At 33.7% G+C, this 14,612-nt stretch overlaps 2 protein-coding genes across 2 annotated transcripts; one reads left to right on the top strand and one right to left on the bottom strand.

Moving 5' to 3' along the window:
• Positions 1,900-8,742, bottom strand: LOC109343385 (probable kinetochore protein SPC25). The gene is made up of 8 exons (XM_019581630.1): positions 8,403-8,742; positions 8,254-8,319; positions 7,966-8,112; positions 6,639-6,752; positions 6,474-6,563; positions 6,243-6,365; positions 5,110-5,306; positions 1,900-2,344 (listed from the first exon to the last, which is right to left on the bottom strand). The coding sequence occupies exons 1-8, from the start codon at positions 8,539-8,541 to the stop codon at positions 2,333-2,335; spliced, it is 888 nt and encodes a 295-aa protein (XP_019437175.1). The 5' UTR covers positions 8,542-8,742; the 3' UTR covers positions 1,900-2,332.
• On the top strand, positions 11,617-13,315 carry LOC109342575. The gene has a single exon (XM_019580534.1). It carries the CDS (start codon positions 12,192-12,194, stop codon positions 12,672-12,674), a length of 483 nt encoding a protein of 160 aa, XP_019436079.1. The 5' UTR covers positions 11,617-12,191; the 3' UTR covers positions 12,675-13,315.

Below are 14,612 nucleotides of genomic sequence, written 5' to 3'. Positions count from 1 at the left end.
ATGTCTCTCTCTCCACTAAATCTTCATTTAAAAGTTATTAACAAGAGAGAAAGCTAAAGGAAATATATTGTCCAAGTTCTTTGGATGATACACATGATCACAAATCAAAGATAGTCACAGATCATGAGACGACACTAGCCATTCAACATGTTCAATCAACAAAGAAGGGAACCAAATTCAAAGTTCTCATGAAGAATGACTTGCAAGGTGAATCCTTACAAAATTAATATGGGTTATCACTCATACCTTTTGATATGGATAAAGGAGCACTAAAATTGAGGACAAATCATCTTCACGAAGGAGGGGATGGTGAGATGTTGGCAAGATCGTTTGATCAAAGAGACTAAGACAAACAACTTTTGTTCAATCAAAGTTCTTCAACTACCAAGAACATTGTCCGTAGGAGCAAAGCAAGAACCATACGATGCCAAGAGGTTGAGGAAAGAGTTACTACCGACATAGTAGTGTTCTAGAACATGGCCAGGATATATTTTCCATGGGAAGGACCCACGACCATGGGCTGCCACATAGCCAACTATGGTGCTAGGAAACTTTTCATTTTTCTTGATTTTGTGAATAATTTTAATTTTTCTTTTTCACTTAGTGGTTTTAAACTCTTCTAGGTTAAACATATGTTTTTATTATGAGTGTACAACCTTTCAAGATTTGTCTCTTCCTTGACGAAAAGGCACTTAGTGGGGACAAGACATTTAATGTATTCTTAGAGCTAGCATTACATTTACAGAAGCTATCTTTTTGTTTAGGTCAGGTACCCTATATATACAACTCAGTTTTCTTAAACAACTTTAGTCGATTGTTTAACATATTACTTAGTGCATATTGATTAACCCTTTGTGGCATCCAATAGTTGGTGTATGAATCATTCTTGTTTGCGGCACCATTCGAAATCCATCATTCCGTTTCTTACCTTCCGTAAATTTATCTTCATCAATATTACTTTCATTTTTTACATCACTAGTTTACTTACTAACCTTCAATTCATAAATGTCCAATCACTTAAGCTTTTCACTAGACCAGTCATTTTCAATGATCTCCATAGGAGATTCCCATTAAATTATAAAACACATTAGTAAGATAACTCTAAAACTTTTTTTTCACTTCCTTCTGCACTAAAATTCAACTTGCGCACAAACACTTAGAGTGTAGTATGTGTTAAGTTAATTTTTCATACAATATTTTATATATTTTTCATAAACTAAAATGTAAAAAGGATATGTAAATAAAAGGTTGGATAATGGTGGTTTTATATATTTTCCATAGAAACATAACTTTGTTATATATATATAAGAGGAGAAAAAATTAGGGGAGATTAATCATCAAAATTTATCTATAGTGAAACTAAACCTCAATCTCTCCCTGACGTCATATCTAGGATTAATTATCTTAAATCTCAAATTTTGTATTTCTAAATTAATTAGGATCACAATTAATAAATCAATATATGCATTGAAGTTAGAATGCCTATGAACCCGTAAGTTATCCCTTATGTATCCTTTCACAGAAAACCCCTATAATAAAGAGAATATCTCAAACAAAAAAATCTCACAAATTATTTAACAGAAATTAATTTATGACAATATAAACAGAAATTAATGCCCAATTTTCTCGTCAGCATAGTTGTGTAAATATTAACAGAAATTAATTTATGACAATATAAAATAATAACCTTTTACAGTATGAAATTGATATCATTTTGAAGATAATAACATTTAGAATTTGCAAAGTGTTAATTTAAAAACATTAAGTTCAGAGTTTATAAGTAGCTAGCAGGCATAGATATGCAATCCACTTTGTTTTGTTGTATAAATAAGAGAGCATAAACCATGAAACCTCTCTAGAACAATAAAATAATAGTTGGTCTATTCTACAAAGCAAATATGAGAACCAAAATGTCTCCCTTCACCATAATAACAAGCCATTAGTGAAGCCAAGAAACCATTAACATTCCACAAAGTTTAATTCACTGTCTAACACAGGGATTCAACCTGCTAAATAAGACAAGTGTTTGTCTGTGTATTTCCTACACTTTTGCCTTAATCCAAAAGGTTGGAACAGGGATTTTGAACAGGAGGGTTGAAAAAATACAAAATGATAATGGAGATCCATTTCCAATACAGTGCAAATCAAGAATAATTATACAACTCTAGCAACAATTCACATGGACAATACGTTAAAACAAGATCTTATATACTATATAACCTGGATATGTTCAAACTAACATGTCCATTTGTTAGCAACTAGAATCATGAGTTATGCCTACATGTGTGCTTCACGTAAACAGCAAAAGGTTACAAGCATCCTCCACTCTACTTCATTTCCTGGCCTGCCACATATTACATATCAGCATTAATTTATCTCTACATACATACTGTGTACATGAAATGCAACAATCATAAACAACTTTCATCAGCTACAAACTCTGCTCCGAAATTTCTTTCAACTTCGAATGATGTCACGAAACTCAGGACACATTAATGATGGTGATTTCCCTGCACTTCATGCAGTCTATAGAATGCAAAGATGCATCAAAGATCAAAGCTTAACAAATTATGGCGACCTTAAATATACTCATGCAATGTTGCAATACATTATTTATATCTGAAAAGGTAAAGTATCAAAGACAGCTGAAACACTGTCACAGTATCGCATTCTGCTGTTTGTTTTATGTTTCTGTCCTCAAAATACTTGGTTCATTTTCCATTAAGCAAAATCTAAAAGGACAATGAGTATTTAGGACATGATAGATAAATTTTATCAAGTCAACTCCTATAAGAGGGTGCAGCTTGGTGGAATGAAAAGTGTATTGTCTTGTGAAGGTCACATATTCAAACTCTAGAAACAACTTCTCAAGGTTATATACAGTTACCCTCCCCAGACCCACCAGATTGAAACCTCATGTGTTGGACACTAAAATAATCAGAAAAGCCAGTTTTTCAAATTTAGGTGATTACTATACCCGGTAAGATTTTAAAATCAGTCCGATTATACCTAATCATCTAATTTTTGAAGGTTGACAAACATCTTAGTATTGTTTCACCTTTCTGTCAAACGAGAACATAAAACAATAGACAATCAAGTTCATCAGAAGCCCTTTTTTCACAATGTCATAAATTATAGGCAAAATGAACTAATGAAGTCTTGCCGCAAGCTCATGAGGTCAGAGCTACGGATTACAGCTCATTCTGATCAATGACCATCATATATTAAAATGACAACTTAATCACTACTACAATAAACCCCAGCATCTAGTGTCTCATAATGATATAATAGGTTGTGCTAGCATCAGTGTTGTCAATGGGCAGATGATGACATGTTTGCTAAAATTCCACAATCTTGGCATTGCGGATGGCGTTGCAGGCGAACAGTGAATGTCACCGTGATGGTTGACAGAAGCAATTAAAAATAATATATATATATATATATATAAATAAAATAAAAAATATACATATACATATAGAAATGATATAATAAATAAAAAAAGGGTAGCCCAATACATGAGACTCCCTCAGACCCACCTAGTGAGGTTTGGGGAAGGTAAATACATGCAACTTTACCCTCACAACCGAATAGGCTATATTCAGATTTTGAGCCCATAACCTCTAGGTCATAAGGCAAGCAACGTTGCAGTGAGGCTCACCCTCAATAATACATATCTTTAATAAAATAATACATATAAAAGTAATATAATACATATCTTTAATAAAATAATACATATAAAAGTAATATAATACATATCTTTAATAAAATAATACATATAAAAGTAATATAATACATATCTTTAATAAAATAATACATATAAAAGTAATATAATACATATCTTTAATAAAATAATACATATAAAAGTAATATAATACATATCTTTAATAAAATAATACATATAAAAGTAATATAATACATATATAATACTACCTTGATTCATATTTATCTGTCCATTTTGAAGAAAAAAATTTCCTATTTATTTGTCAGGTTTAAAAGTTCAGCAATGCATAATTTTTATTTTCCATATTTACCCTCATTGATTACTTCCTTGATTCACATTAGTAGAAAACAATTGATGACCACACAGAGAAATGGTATATTAGGAAAAAGTATAATAAATGTCATATAAATCTACAAAGTCATTACATTTCTCAAGGGATGTGTTTTTTTGGGATGAGACAGATAAACAGGATGGAGGTAGTACACACAGAAATAATATAGTACATATATAAAATATTACTGAAGCAGTATTTGAAGAACGAAGTTAAAACAGAGAAAATGAAGTTGAAACAAAGCAGATATGAAGTTGAGACAAAGCAACATTGGAGAACGAAAATGAAGAAACTCCATAAAACAAAGCAGATGAATGAAGCAGAAAATGAAATCACTCCATAAGAACGAGAGAGACAAATTAGACAAACAAGAGAGAGGGGCTCAATTTTTCGAAGCAAAGAGAGGTTTGTTTTTAATTTAGGGTTTATAATATTTGGGTAAACCCCAAATTTGCACTTAAAACCCCAAAAACTCGAACAAAAAACCAGCAAAAGCCCATTAGCAATACCATATCCGCCATTTCCACCATGCAGCACCACCGCCATAGCAATCTCAATTCACCAAATGGTGGACGCCATCATTTAACGAGTTTGTCAAATAAGCAAATAACTTTCTGCCTAGAACTTCCACCACTTTAAACCATGGCCACCATTCGATAACACGAGCTAGAATAACGTAATAAATTTTCCTAGAAGCTCAATTTTTAGCAGATAGAGATGTATATATTGTTTGTTACTATCCAGTATCCATTCCTTCAACCTCATCAGACTCATAGCAAAGTGGGAGTAAAAGTTCAAGTTAAGCCATAAGCCTGACCATTAACATTTACCTAGGCTTATGTTGGTAAGTTGATGAGTCAAACCAAGAAACACTAAAATGAAAATATAATCAAACTTCATAATCATACATTCATGTCGAAAATATAATACAGGCATACAGCAATTCAACACTATTTTCTGATTTCTGCCATGAACAATCCTGATTTTGTTTTAACACCTTATTTATGCTGAAACAGAAACATAAATTCACAAAATACAAGACCAGTTTTATTCATACCTTCAAACGAGGAGATTGATGAATAGATGATGCAGATCCAGGAGATAGAACTGCTGAGTTTACCCTTCTTCGACTGTGTTTATTCTTGGGTTCACCTTGATGTTCATTTTCCTTGGTTGGAGAATGGCTTCTAATGGTTGATATTGATAAAACTGGAGCAGAATCAGAGATCAGGGATGATTCTTGCTGTCCATTTTCTGTCATAGATAAACTCTCTCTTTAGTAGTAATTATGGAAACTAACACCAATAATAAACCCTATTTTTATCAATGTTCATTGATCTGGTGCTGGTCAAGGGAGAAGGCCGAGGAGTAGAGGAACAATCAACCAGCTTTTAAATATTATTTATAAATTAGACACAATGAAAAAAACCTTTGGTAAATAAGAAAGGTATTCAAAAAATATACATTAAAAAATGATCAAAATTTCCACAATACATATAATTATTTAATACAGTAATTTTCCTTAGTTAATGAAAAAAGAACTCATGATAATAATTTATTTGAAATATCAAATATTTATGTTAAATTATATGGGTAGAACTACTAATTATGAAACAAACTATACAGCAAACCAAATTGCATTCTATTTTACTGTCAAGGTCTCAAGGATCCAGCTACGCTTATTGGAAGCCACATCTGACACCTAAGCCTTGAATGGGAGCCAGGTATAAAGCAGGCATACATCAGTTAAGCCTCGTGTCACATTTAGGGCACTGGCATTTGTAAAAATGTTGCATGTGTCAAATTTAAAAAAAAACAAGTTCAGCTCCAACGCAACTGTGATATTATGAATTACAAATATTGTTTCTTTATTTTTCAATTTATATGCATATATATGTTGTATGCATGCCCGAAAAAATTTATAATTTGATGTGTCGGCTTTTACTTATGCTTGTGTGTGTGATATGCCACATGTCTGCAACAACGTCTACGGAGCCTGCACATAATTTCAACTTGATTGCATTGGGTAAAGTTTACCACTTTGACAGAAAACCAGCTAGTTCAGCGATGGTTTACAGCAATCAGGATTTCAAATAATAATCAGACAGGACAAAGGGCCATTTAAGCTCCTGATGAATATAATCATATAAAAGAGCTATAGTTGACTAGTTGTTACTTGTACAGTTGTACCTTGTGCCACTGCTTCTTGGAACCTTTTCCTCATTATTCTGACAAATTTAAATAGCCCATTTGTCTTGTTTAATTCATGGACCAACTTGTTGGTGCCTTTGAGAGATGGTTCACAATTTAACACTGAAATGCAAATGACAAAATTCAGATTTCATGAACTATATTACTTTATTTTAAAACTATTTATAAAAAAAATGGAAAAAAATATATATGTATAAATATAATGGTTACGTGTGTATGTGTCATCTTCATGACGGATGGTAAAATAGTACTCCTCATTTGGGTTGTTCGCATTGACATTCTTGAAGGTGAACTTTACCCCTGAAGCAAAAAAACCAGTAAGTATATCATTTTGAAGAGAGTAATTCATGGGCAAAAAAGATTAACTTCAATTACCATGTCCACCTTCAACATGAAAACCAAGGACCCTATTGTACCAAGATATGGCCTCCTGTGTTTCATCTTGATGCTCAATGCTTCCACTTGAGTTTTCTTCAGATGCTGCCAAAACTTTTTTATGGAAGAAAAAATGAGGGAGAATGGGAGAGGAGTTTAGAACAGTTCATAATATTTATCAATAAACAAATTCAAATTCAGTAAGTAGAACAACGCAGATTGAGGAAAGTGGAAAAGAGACTAACAGAATTCCAAAATATGTCCTCATATAAACAGCTACTTAGGAACAAAAAATGATATTACAGATTAAATGTTATATAGCCACATACATTAATCACTGTCCTGATAGTTCATCGCTTCCAAAAAATGTACAGTGAACAAGGAATACATGTTGAAATAACTAATTAAAACAATGTTAGTGTCTACGTATGACAACATGAATCCTCAGAATAAAATGCAAACTTAATGCTGAAGCAAAATGGAGAATAGCTATCTTAATGTCTCAACAAACCCAAACAATCAGATGTTTCAGCCTTGACTAAAGGCAATCTTATCAAATTCCAGCTATCAAGATTATGGTCAAAGTTTATTCTAACTTTCTGAAAATATGGATGCAGGAAATCAGCCATTAAGAAATATATGTCTCACAAGCAAATGAGCATATAGACTTGCAATCTAAAGCCAAGTTCCAACCATGGCAATTCTGGATTGCGACGCTGAAACTAACAAGCATTTTGTTCTTAATATAACTGGTCAAAAAACTAATATGGCAAGCTGGAACGGCAGAACCCGGAAGACAGAAATATTTTGTGGATCCCACAATATATTGACATAGATCGTCATTCATTTACCTACATTTCTATTCTTCTTCTTTATAAAACCAAACAAAGGAAGAAAAGCATCATTTGTGTTCTGTTGAAAGACACTAAACAAGGGGAGCGGTAACTCCTCTACTTTTTTCTTCCTTTGCTTTTTTTCTCTTTCAAGACCATCTATTCTTGTATATGGAAGTTATGAGACAATCCCTTGACTCAACTAGCAATTCATGCAGTATAGCATACACAACAACGACAGCCAAGTATTTTCCCTCACAATGAGGTCAGGTACATGGATCAAACGACAACATAATTTCCAATCATGAACTTGTCTATAAAATTAAATCCCTCTTAATGGCTTCACCTCTTAATCTCTAACTATCAAAATATACTTCATCTTAATCTCCAACTATCAAAATATACTTCTATACACATGCTCAAACCACTTAAGATAGGATTTTACCACTTTTTCTACAATAAGTTAGAAAAAATAGAGATAAACAACTAATTACCACGCTGCTGTTGAGATACAATTGTGGCATATTCTTCATTTTTCGCTCTAAGCTCCTCGACACTTGTCCTAAAATCTTCAACTCTGCCCTTCACAGAAGCAATAGATTCCGTCAAAGCCATCCGCTTGGCCTCTCCACGAGTCTTGACTGTGTCAACGAAACGACATACAAAACAGACATCAATCAAAGAGTTTCAAAAGAAAAAAAACAAACAAACAAAAGTTCAGCATTTTTTCAGTTACCAAATCCTAACATAAAATCATCACAACAAATTTATTGAGTACCTACCTCCAAGTGCTTTTACCAAATTATCCTCAGCCTCCCTCAGTTTAGCTTTAAGCTCATCTAGTTTAACTGCAAAAAAAAACATAAATTACCGTCAAAACCCTAAGTTAGTTATTTTAAGAGAAAGGAGTGTTTGTTTGAGTGACTGTGACCTTGAGAGTGAGAAGTTTCTTGAGATTTAGGTCGCAGTGAATGGAGGGATTTGGTGAAAGAAGCGGCGAAAGCGTCGATGCTCTTTAGTCGGAGAGGGATATCGGAGTCGCAAATTGAAGTCGGAGTATGAGTGTCCATCTTCTTTCGGTTGTGGATAGAGTCTTTGGATCTGTGCACCGCCGTATGGTGGCGGTGGTGGTTGGGGGAGAAAGAAAAGGTGGAGATTTTGAATGAAAGTTTAATTTTAGCCCGCCATTAAGGATTTGTTTTTGTTTTTTTACTGTGTGGGAGAAATTTATTGACTTCTGATCTTTCCTCTCACGTCTCATGGACTCTACAGATTTTCTTTATAAATATTTACCTAGAGACCATTTCATTCTCTATTTTTAGTGCTTAGCAATTCCGTCACAAAAATAAATTAATTATCAAGTTTAGTCTTTATGGTGACCTAATTTTTTATTAATGGACAGTTTACGATTTAGAAAGAGGGAGAACAAATTTTTAACCATTTTCAACTGATTTGGTTTTGTCCCTATATTTATCTATATCTATACTATATATAAAGGCAAAACTTGAAATAACTTCCCTCATTATGTAATTTTCATTTCTTATATTGCCCTTAACATTATTTAATTTTTACAAAAAAAACTATATAATCCTAAGCAACTACCACCAAGACATTAATTAACCACATATCTCACCTTAAATTAAACATTATCTTAAACAAACAAAAATATAATATATAAAAATTGAATATATAGTATCACACAATATTCGCCGGCAGACACGAAGTGCCTGAAGAAAGTTTTTTTTTTTAAGTCTAATTTGAAAAATATGAATATAGAAATATAGTTATAAACTCTAAAGTTAATTATAGATTGAAGAATGTATTATTGTCTTCGTATTAAAACATCATGTTCACTAATTGTATGGAATAATTATATCTTATACTTATTTCATTAATTATTTATTTATAGGTAAATTAATATATTTCTTAGGAAAATTATATATATTAATTGAAAAGTAATATTTATTTTTTTATTAAATGAATTTAGAGATGGTAATGTGTAAGATGAGTTCGGATAGTGCATTACTTGGACCCATTCCATTGCTTTATTTTGTATCCAGATCCACACTAGATTCATGTTAATGCTCGCTAGGTCTGCTATCCATGGACCTTAGGTACCTAGTAGATATATGAGTACATACAAATTCAAAAACATTAAAAATAATTGCGATTAATTTATGTAATTAGGTGTTATTACAATTTTATATGTTATTTTAGTAATTAACAACATAAAAAATTATAAAACATAATTTATAGTTTTAAATTTACAATTTCAACCATAAAATATAAAATTGATTTAGTAAGAATTGTTCAATCAACATAATATTATATTACACATATCAATTAGCAACATAACAATATAACATCATTGTCTAATAATATAACAATCACATTTATGAATTAACAAAATAACATTATGAATTAACAATATATATATAAGAATAAATAGCGGGTCTGGGTACCTCATTGCCCAGACCCAGATCCATCCAACTGCTGGTCATAAAATATCGGGTCTCAATTACTCATGGATCCAATAACACGAACCCAGACCCGACCCTTTCCAAATATATTTTATGGGTATCCACGAGTCTAAGTATCAATTGTCATCCTTAAATGAATTGTTTTAGTTAATTAAAAGATAATTAATAAAAAAATAATGGTATTGATCATGAATTACCTTTTGGCTGCTAAGATATCAAATATAGTACTAATAACTACGATCGTTTCTCAATCCAAGACCAAGACATAAAGAAGGATACAACATTATTCATGAACTTCCTATTAAATTCCTATATTATTTTTTCATTAAATGTGCAATTAAAAGCTAATTTAATTTTTAATAGATAAAATATATTTTGAATTATCAATAGATAGAAGTAACTTTTGGATTAAAAAATTGTTTTAAAATAATTAACCTAAAAAAGGTTTAATAAAGAGGTTATAAGAAAATAAACAACATTAAATCTGAATAATCTCTATCCATAAAGATGGTAAAGGCATTATTAATGGTATCAACTTCTCCAACCCGAGGAAAGATAGGCATGAGTCACGACCTACCTCTTAAACTCTTTAAAAACAATTTTAAAAATATTTAACTTTAATTATTTAATTTTATTACGCTATGTAATTATTTATTTTTATTAAGCTATGTAATTATTTTAAAAAATAAATTTAATTAGTTATTGTTAATATAAAAGTAACAATCTGTAAAGAAAAGTAAAAAATGCACATGCTGACATCATTGCCATGTGGTAGCTCGTTGCAGGTCAGTGCAAAAAATGTAAGGCAGAAATTAGCGGTACAATAGACCACCGACATGTGTGGCAAAGTGAAGTTAGAGAAATGATGATATTTTATGTGTAAGTGATCTCCTCTATTTTTATTGAAAGGGTGTTGGGCTTACCATATGCTGAAGGAAGGTCCATTGACATCATGATAAGGTCATACTCCTCTCCTTTCAATCAGTCTAACAGATCCTTGTATGAGAAGTTGTGCCTATGGCAACTCTAAGATGTCCTCTAACGATGTCTTCCTATGTAAGTCACCATACAAGCCAAATCGTGAACTTTGTTAGGCCTTATAGGTCAATTCAGATTTTGGGTCTTTTGGGTTTGGGTAAATATATATTTTGCCAGCTTGTTGGTCTATTATAACCTTCGTGGTAGATCCAAAGTATTTAGAGTTGTGGGTTGGAAACTTGGAATGCACTACACATTATTCTTATTAGTATCATTTGGCAAAATCATCCCTCAACTACATAAGTATATAAGTATATAAGTGGAGGTTGTTTATAATTGTTCCACAAAAAGTAGTGATTGTTCTACCTTTATTTTATTTGGAATAGTATCATCACAAAGGTACGGATGCAATCCTTCCTCTCTAAGAGTAATAAAGTTTAGTTATACATCCTGAGATTGACATATGTAAATATATTTTTATTATTTCTCTTTAATGTTTAACGAAGGAACTATAGGCACTATTACATAAATGTCATCTAAGTATTAACATAATTACCAATACTTGAAAAATATTTCGAAGGAAATGCTTTTGATATTGATAGAATATGTAAATATTCTTGTAAATATTTTCCATATCTTCTATATTAGGATAGGAAATATCATTAGTCATATTAGCATAATTGTCTTTCCTATTTGTAGCCTTGAATTACGTTGGCACTCTTGTATATTAATCACTGTTTGAATGGAATACAATGACGGAAACAAATTCCTTTATGGTATCAGAGCAACCAGGGAACTTTTCTATCTTCTTCTAATCCTCCCATTTCCTTTCTTCCTCACCCTCTCTTTGTTGCTTCTCAGCCATGTCTGGTTCGAAGAATTCCTTTCACCCGGCTCTTGCCGTATCCAATATCAGGAATCATATCTCCGTCATTCTTGAAATGGAAAACGTTCAATATGGAACGTGGGCTGAACTTTTCAAAATTCATGCCCGATCTCACAAGGTCATTCACCATATCATTCCACCGGAAGCAGACAAGGAAAAGCAGTTGCCCGAAACCGATGAGGAGAAAGAATTGTGGTCCACCCTTGATGCCACTGTTCTCCAATGGATTTATTCCACTATTTCGAATGATCTTTTGACTACCATCCTTGAGCCTGAATCCACTACAATGGAGGCGTGAGATCGGTTACGAGACATCTTTCAAAATAACCAGCACTCACGTGCAGTCACGCTCGAGCAAGACTTCTCCACCACTCGAATGGAAGATTTTCCAAATGCTTCGGCATATTGTCAACGACTAAAGATGCTTTCAGATCAATTGAAAAATGTAGGTGCACCTGTTTCCAATCAGCGACTCGTTCTTCAACTGGTGTCTGGACTCACTGATGCATATAAAGGGGTCGCTACATTGATCCGACAAAGCAACCCTCTTCCTCCTTTCTATCAAGCTCGCTCTATGCTTACACTAGAAGAAGCAGGGTTGATTAAGATGGCAGCCACAGGATCAAATACTGCCATGGTTGCTACACAATCTAAGGGTTTTGATGAACTACTCCCTTATTCTGAAAATTCCTCACACAACCGAGGCGGGAGAAAGGGTGGCTATCGAAATCACACAAACACCAGCAGCAGAAACAACAATCGCAGTGTCGGTGGTGGTGGTGGGAAAGGCGGTCGCGGTGGTCGCGGTGGTCGTGGCAACAACCAACAACACCAACAGCAGTTCCCGACCCCCTCTTAGCAGTAGCATCAGTACCCATTTCCTAACTGGGGTGGATACCACAGCCTTGGGCTATACCTCCCTGCCCATATCCTTCTTCACAATGGGTCCGCCCAAATGACCCAACAAAACAACCAGGAGTTTTGGGCCAGCGTCCACAAGCTTATGCTGTAAGCAACCCTTCTTATGCACCTACAAATATTGAGGCAGCTATGCATACAATGTCACTCAACATTCCTGATGGAAATTGGTATATGGATACCAGAGCAACCTCTCATATGACAACATCTCAAGGTACTCTCTCGTCTTATTTTAATGTGAGCAATTTAAATCAAAATATTATTGTTGGTAGTGGACACGGAATTCCAATTCATGGTTATGGACATTCATCCCTTTCCCCACCACATCCACCATTAAATTTAAAAAATGTCCTACATGCCCCAAAACTTATAAAAAAATTAATTTATGTGCGTCGTCTTACCACTGACAATAATGTTTCCATTGAATTTGATCCTTTTGGGTTCTCTGTGAAGGACCTTCAGACGGGAATACCAATAATGAGATGTGACATCATCGACGATCTATATCCTCTCACATCTACCAACAACCATCAAGCCACTTTTGCAGCTATCACTCCCAGTTTATGGCACAATAGATTGGGACATCCGAGACCATCTGTTCTACACTCCCTTAGGAAGAATAAATTTATTTCATGTCAACATTTATCACCCTCTAATGTTTGTGAGTCTTGTGTTTTTGGGAAACATGTCAAATTGCCATTTTATAATTCATCTTCTCATACTTTGATGCCATTAGAAATTATGCATAGTGATTTATAGACCTCTCCTATTTTAAGCACTGCAGGGCATAAATATTATATTCTATTTTTGGATGACTACTCTAATTTCTTGTGGACTTTTCCCATTAGCAAAAAATCCCAAGTATACTCAACATTTTCATCTCTTAGTGCTCTTATTAAGACACAATTTGAAAAGAATATTAAATGTTTTCAATATGACAATGGGAGAGAGTTCGAAAATGAGCTTTTCAAACAATATTTTGACAAAAATGGGCTTATTTTTCGGTTTTCATGCCCACACACTTCTCCACAAAATGGCAAAGCCGAACGAAAAATAAGAACCATAAACAACATAATTCACACCCTCCCTGCTAATGCTTCCATGCCCTCTTCATTTTGGCATCATGCACTTGAAATGGCAACATATCTTTTGAACATTCTCCCAAACAAATCCCTCAATCACAGATCCCCGACTCAAATTCTTTACCGTAGGGATCCTAATTATATGCATCTCTGGGTTTTTGGTTGTTTATGCTACCCTCTTATTCCTTCACCTAACATAAATAAATTACAACCTCGTTCTTCCCCATGCGTGTTTTTGGGATACCCATCTAATCATAGATGATATAAATGTTACGATTTGTCAAGCAGGAAAATAATAATTTCAAGACATGTCATCTTTGATGAGTCCCAATTTCCCTGTGCCAAGTTGCACACAATTTCTTCTACTACATATAATTTTTTGAATGATGACTTAAATCCATTTTTAATACATCATTGGCAAAATCCTATCAGGCAGCCTCCGGAACCACCTTTGTCTAATGTCGATCACTCCCCAAGGCATAGCCAAATTCCTGTAGCTCTAGAACAACCTACAAACCCAAATATTGGCCCACCTACTCCTAGTTCACCAACCAGGCCCAACCAACCAGACGTCGAGCCCACCTCCACCCACTACCAAACTGACCTGCCAACACATAACCAACTTCCGGCCCGACCCACACCTGCACCCATAAGAACCATGGCAACTATAAGCATGCATGGCATTTCTAAACCAAAACGTCCATTAAATATGACAGCTTCAGTTACCCAACTCACCCCCTCTCCTATTCCTACCAACCCAAAACTGGCCTTGTCCGACCCAAATTGGAATTTCGCTA

Source organism: Lupinus angustifolius, chromosome LG03, assembly GCF_001865875.1.
Source record: "Lupinus angustifolius cultivar Tanjil chromosome LG03, LupAngTanjil_v1.0, whole genome shotgun sequence".
NCBI lineage: Eukaryota > Viridiplantae > Streptophyta > Magnoliopsida > Fabales > Fabaceae > Lupinus > Lupinus angustifolius.
This window is presented reverse-complemented; position numbering and strand designations above follow the sequence as displayed.

Coding starts and splice junctions, on each gene's coding strand:
- LOC109343385 (XM_019581630.1), bottom strand. CDS start 8,541: ATGGACACTCATACTCCGACTTCAATTTGCGACTCCGATATCCCTCTC. Junction 8,320..8,402: donor AGAAACTTCTCACTCTCAAG/GTCACAGTCACT, acceptor TTTTTTTTGCAG/TTAAACTAGATGAGCTTAAA. Junction 6,753..7,965: donor TGTATCTCAACAGCAGCGTG/GTAATTAGTTGT, acceptor TCCATAAAAAAG/TTTTGGCAGCATCTGAAGAA.
- LOC109342575 (XM_019580534.1), top strand. CDS start 12,192: ATGGAAGATTTTCCAAATGCTTCGGCATATTGTCAACGACTAAAGATG.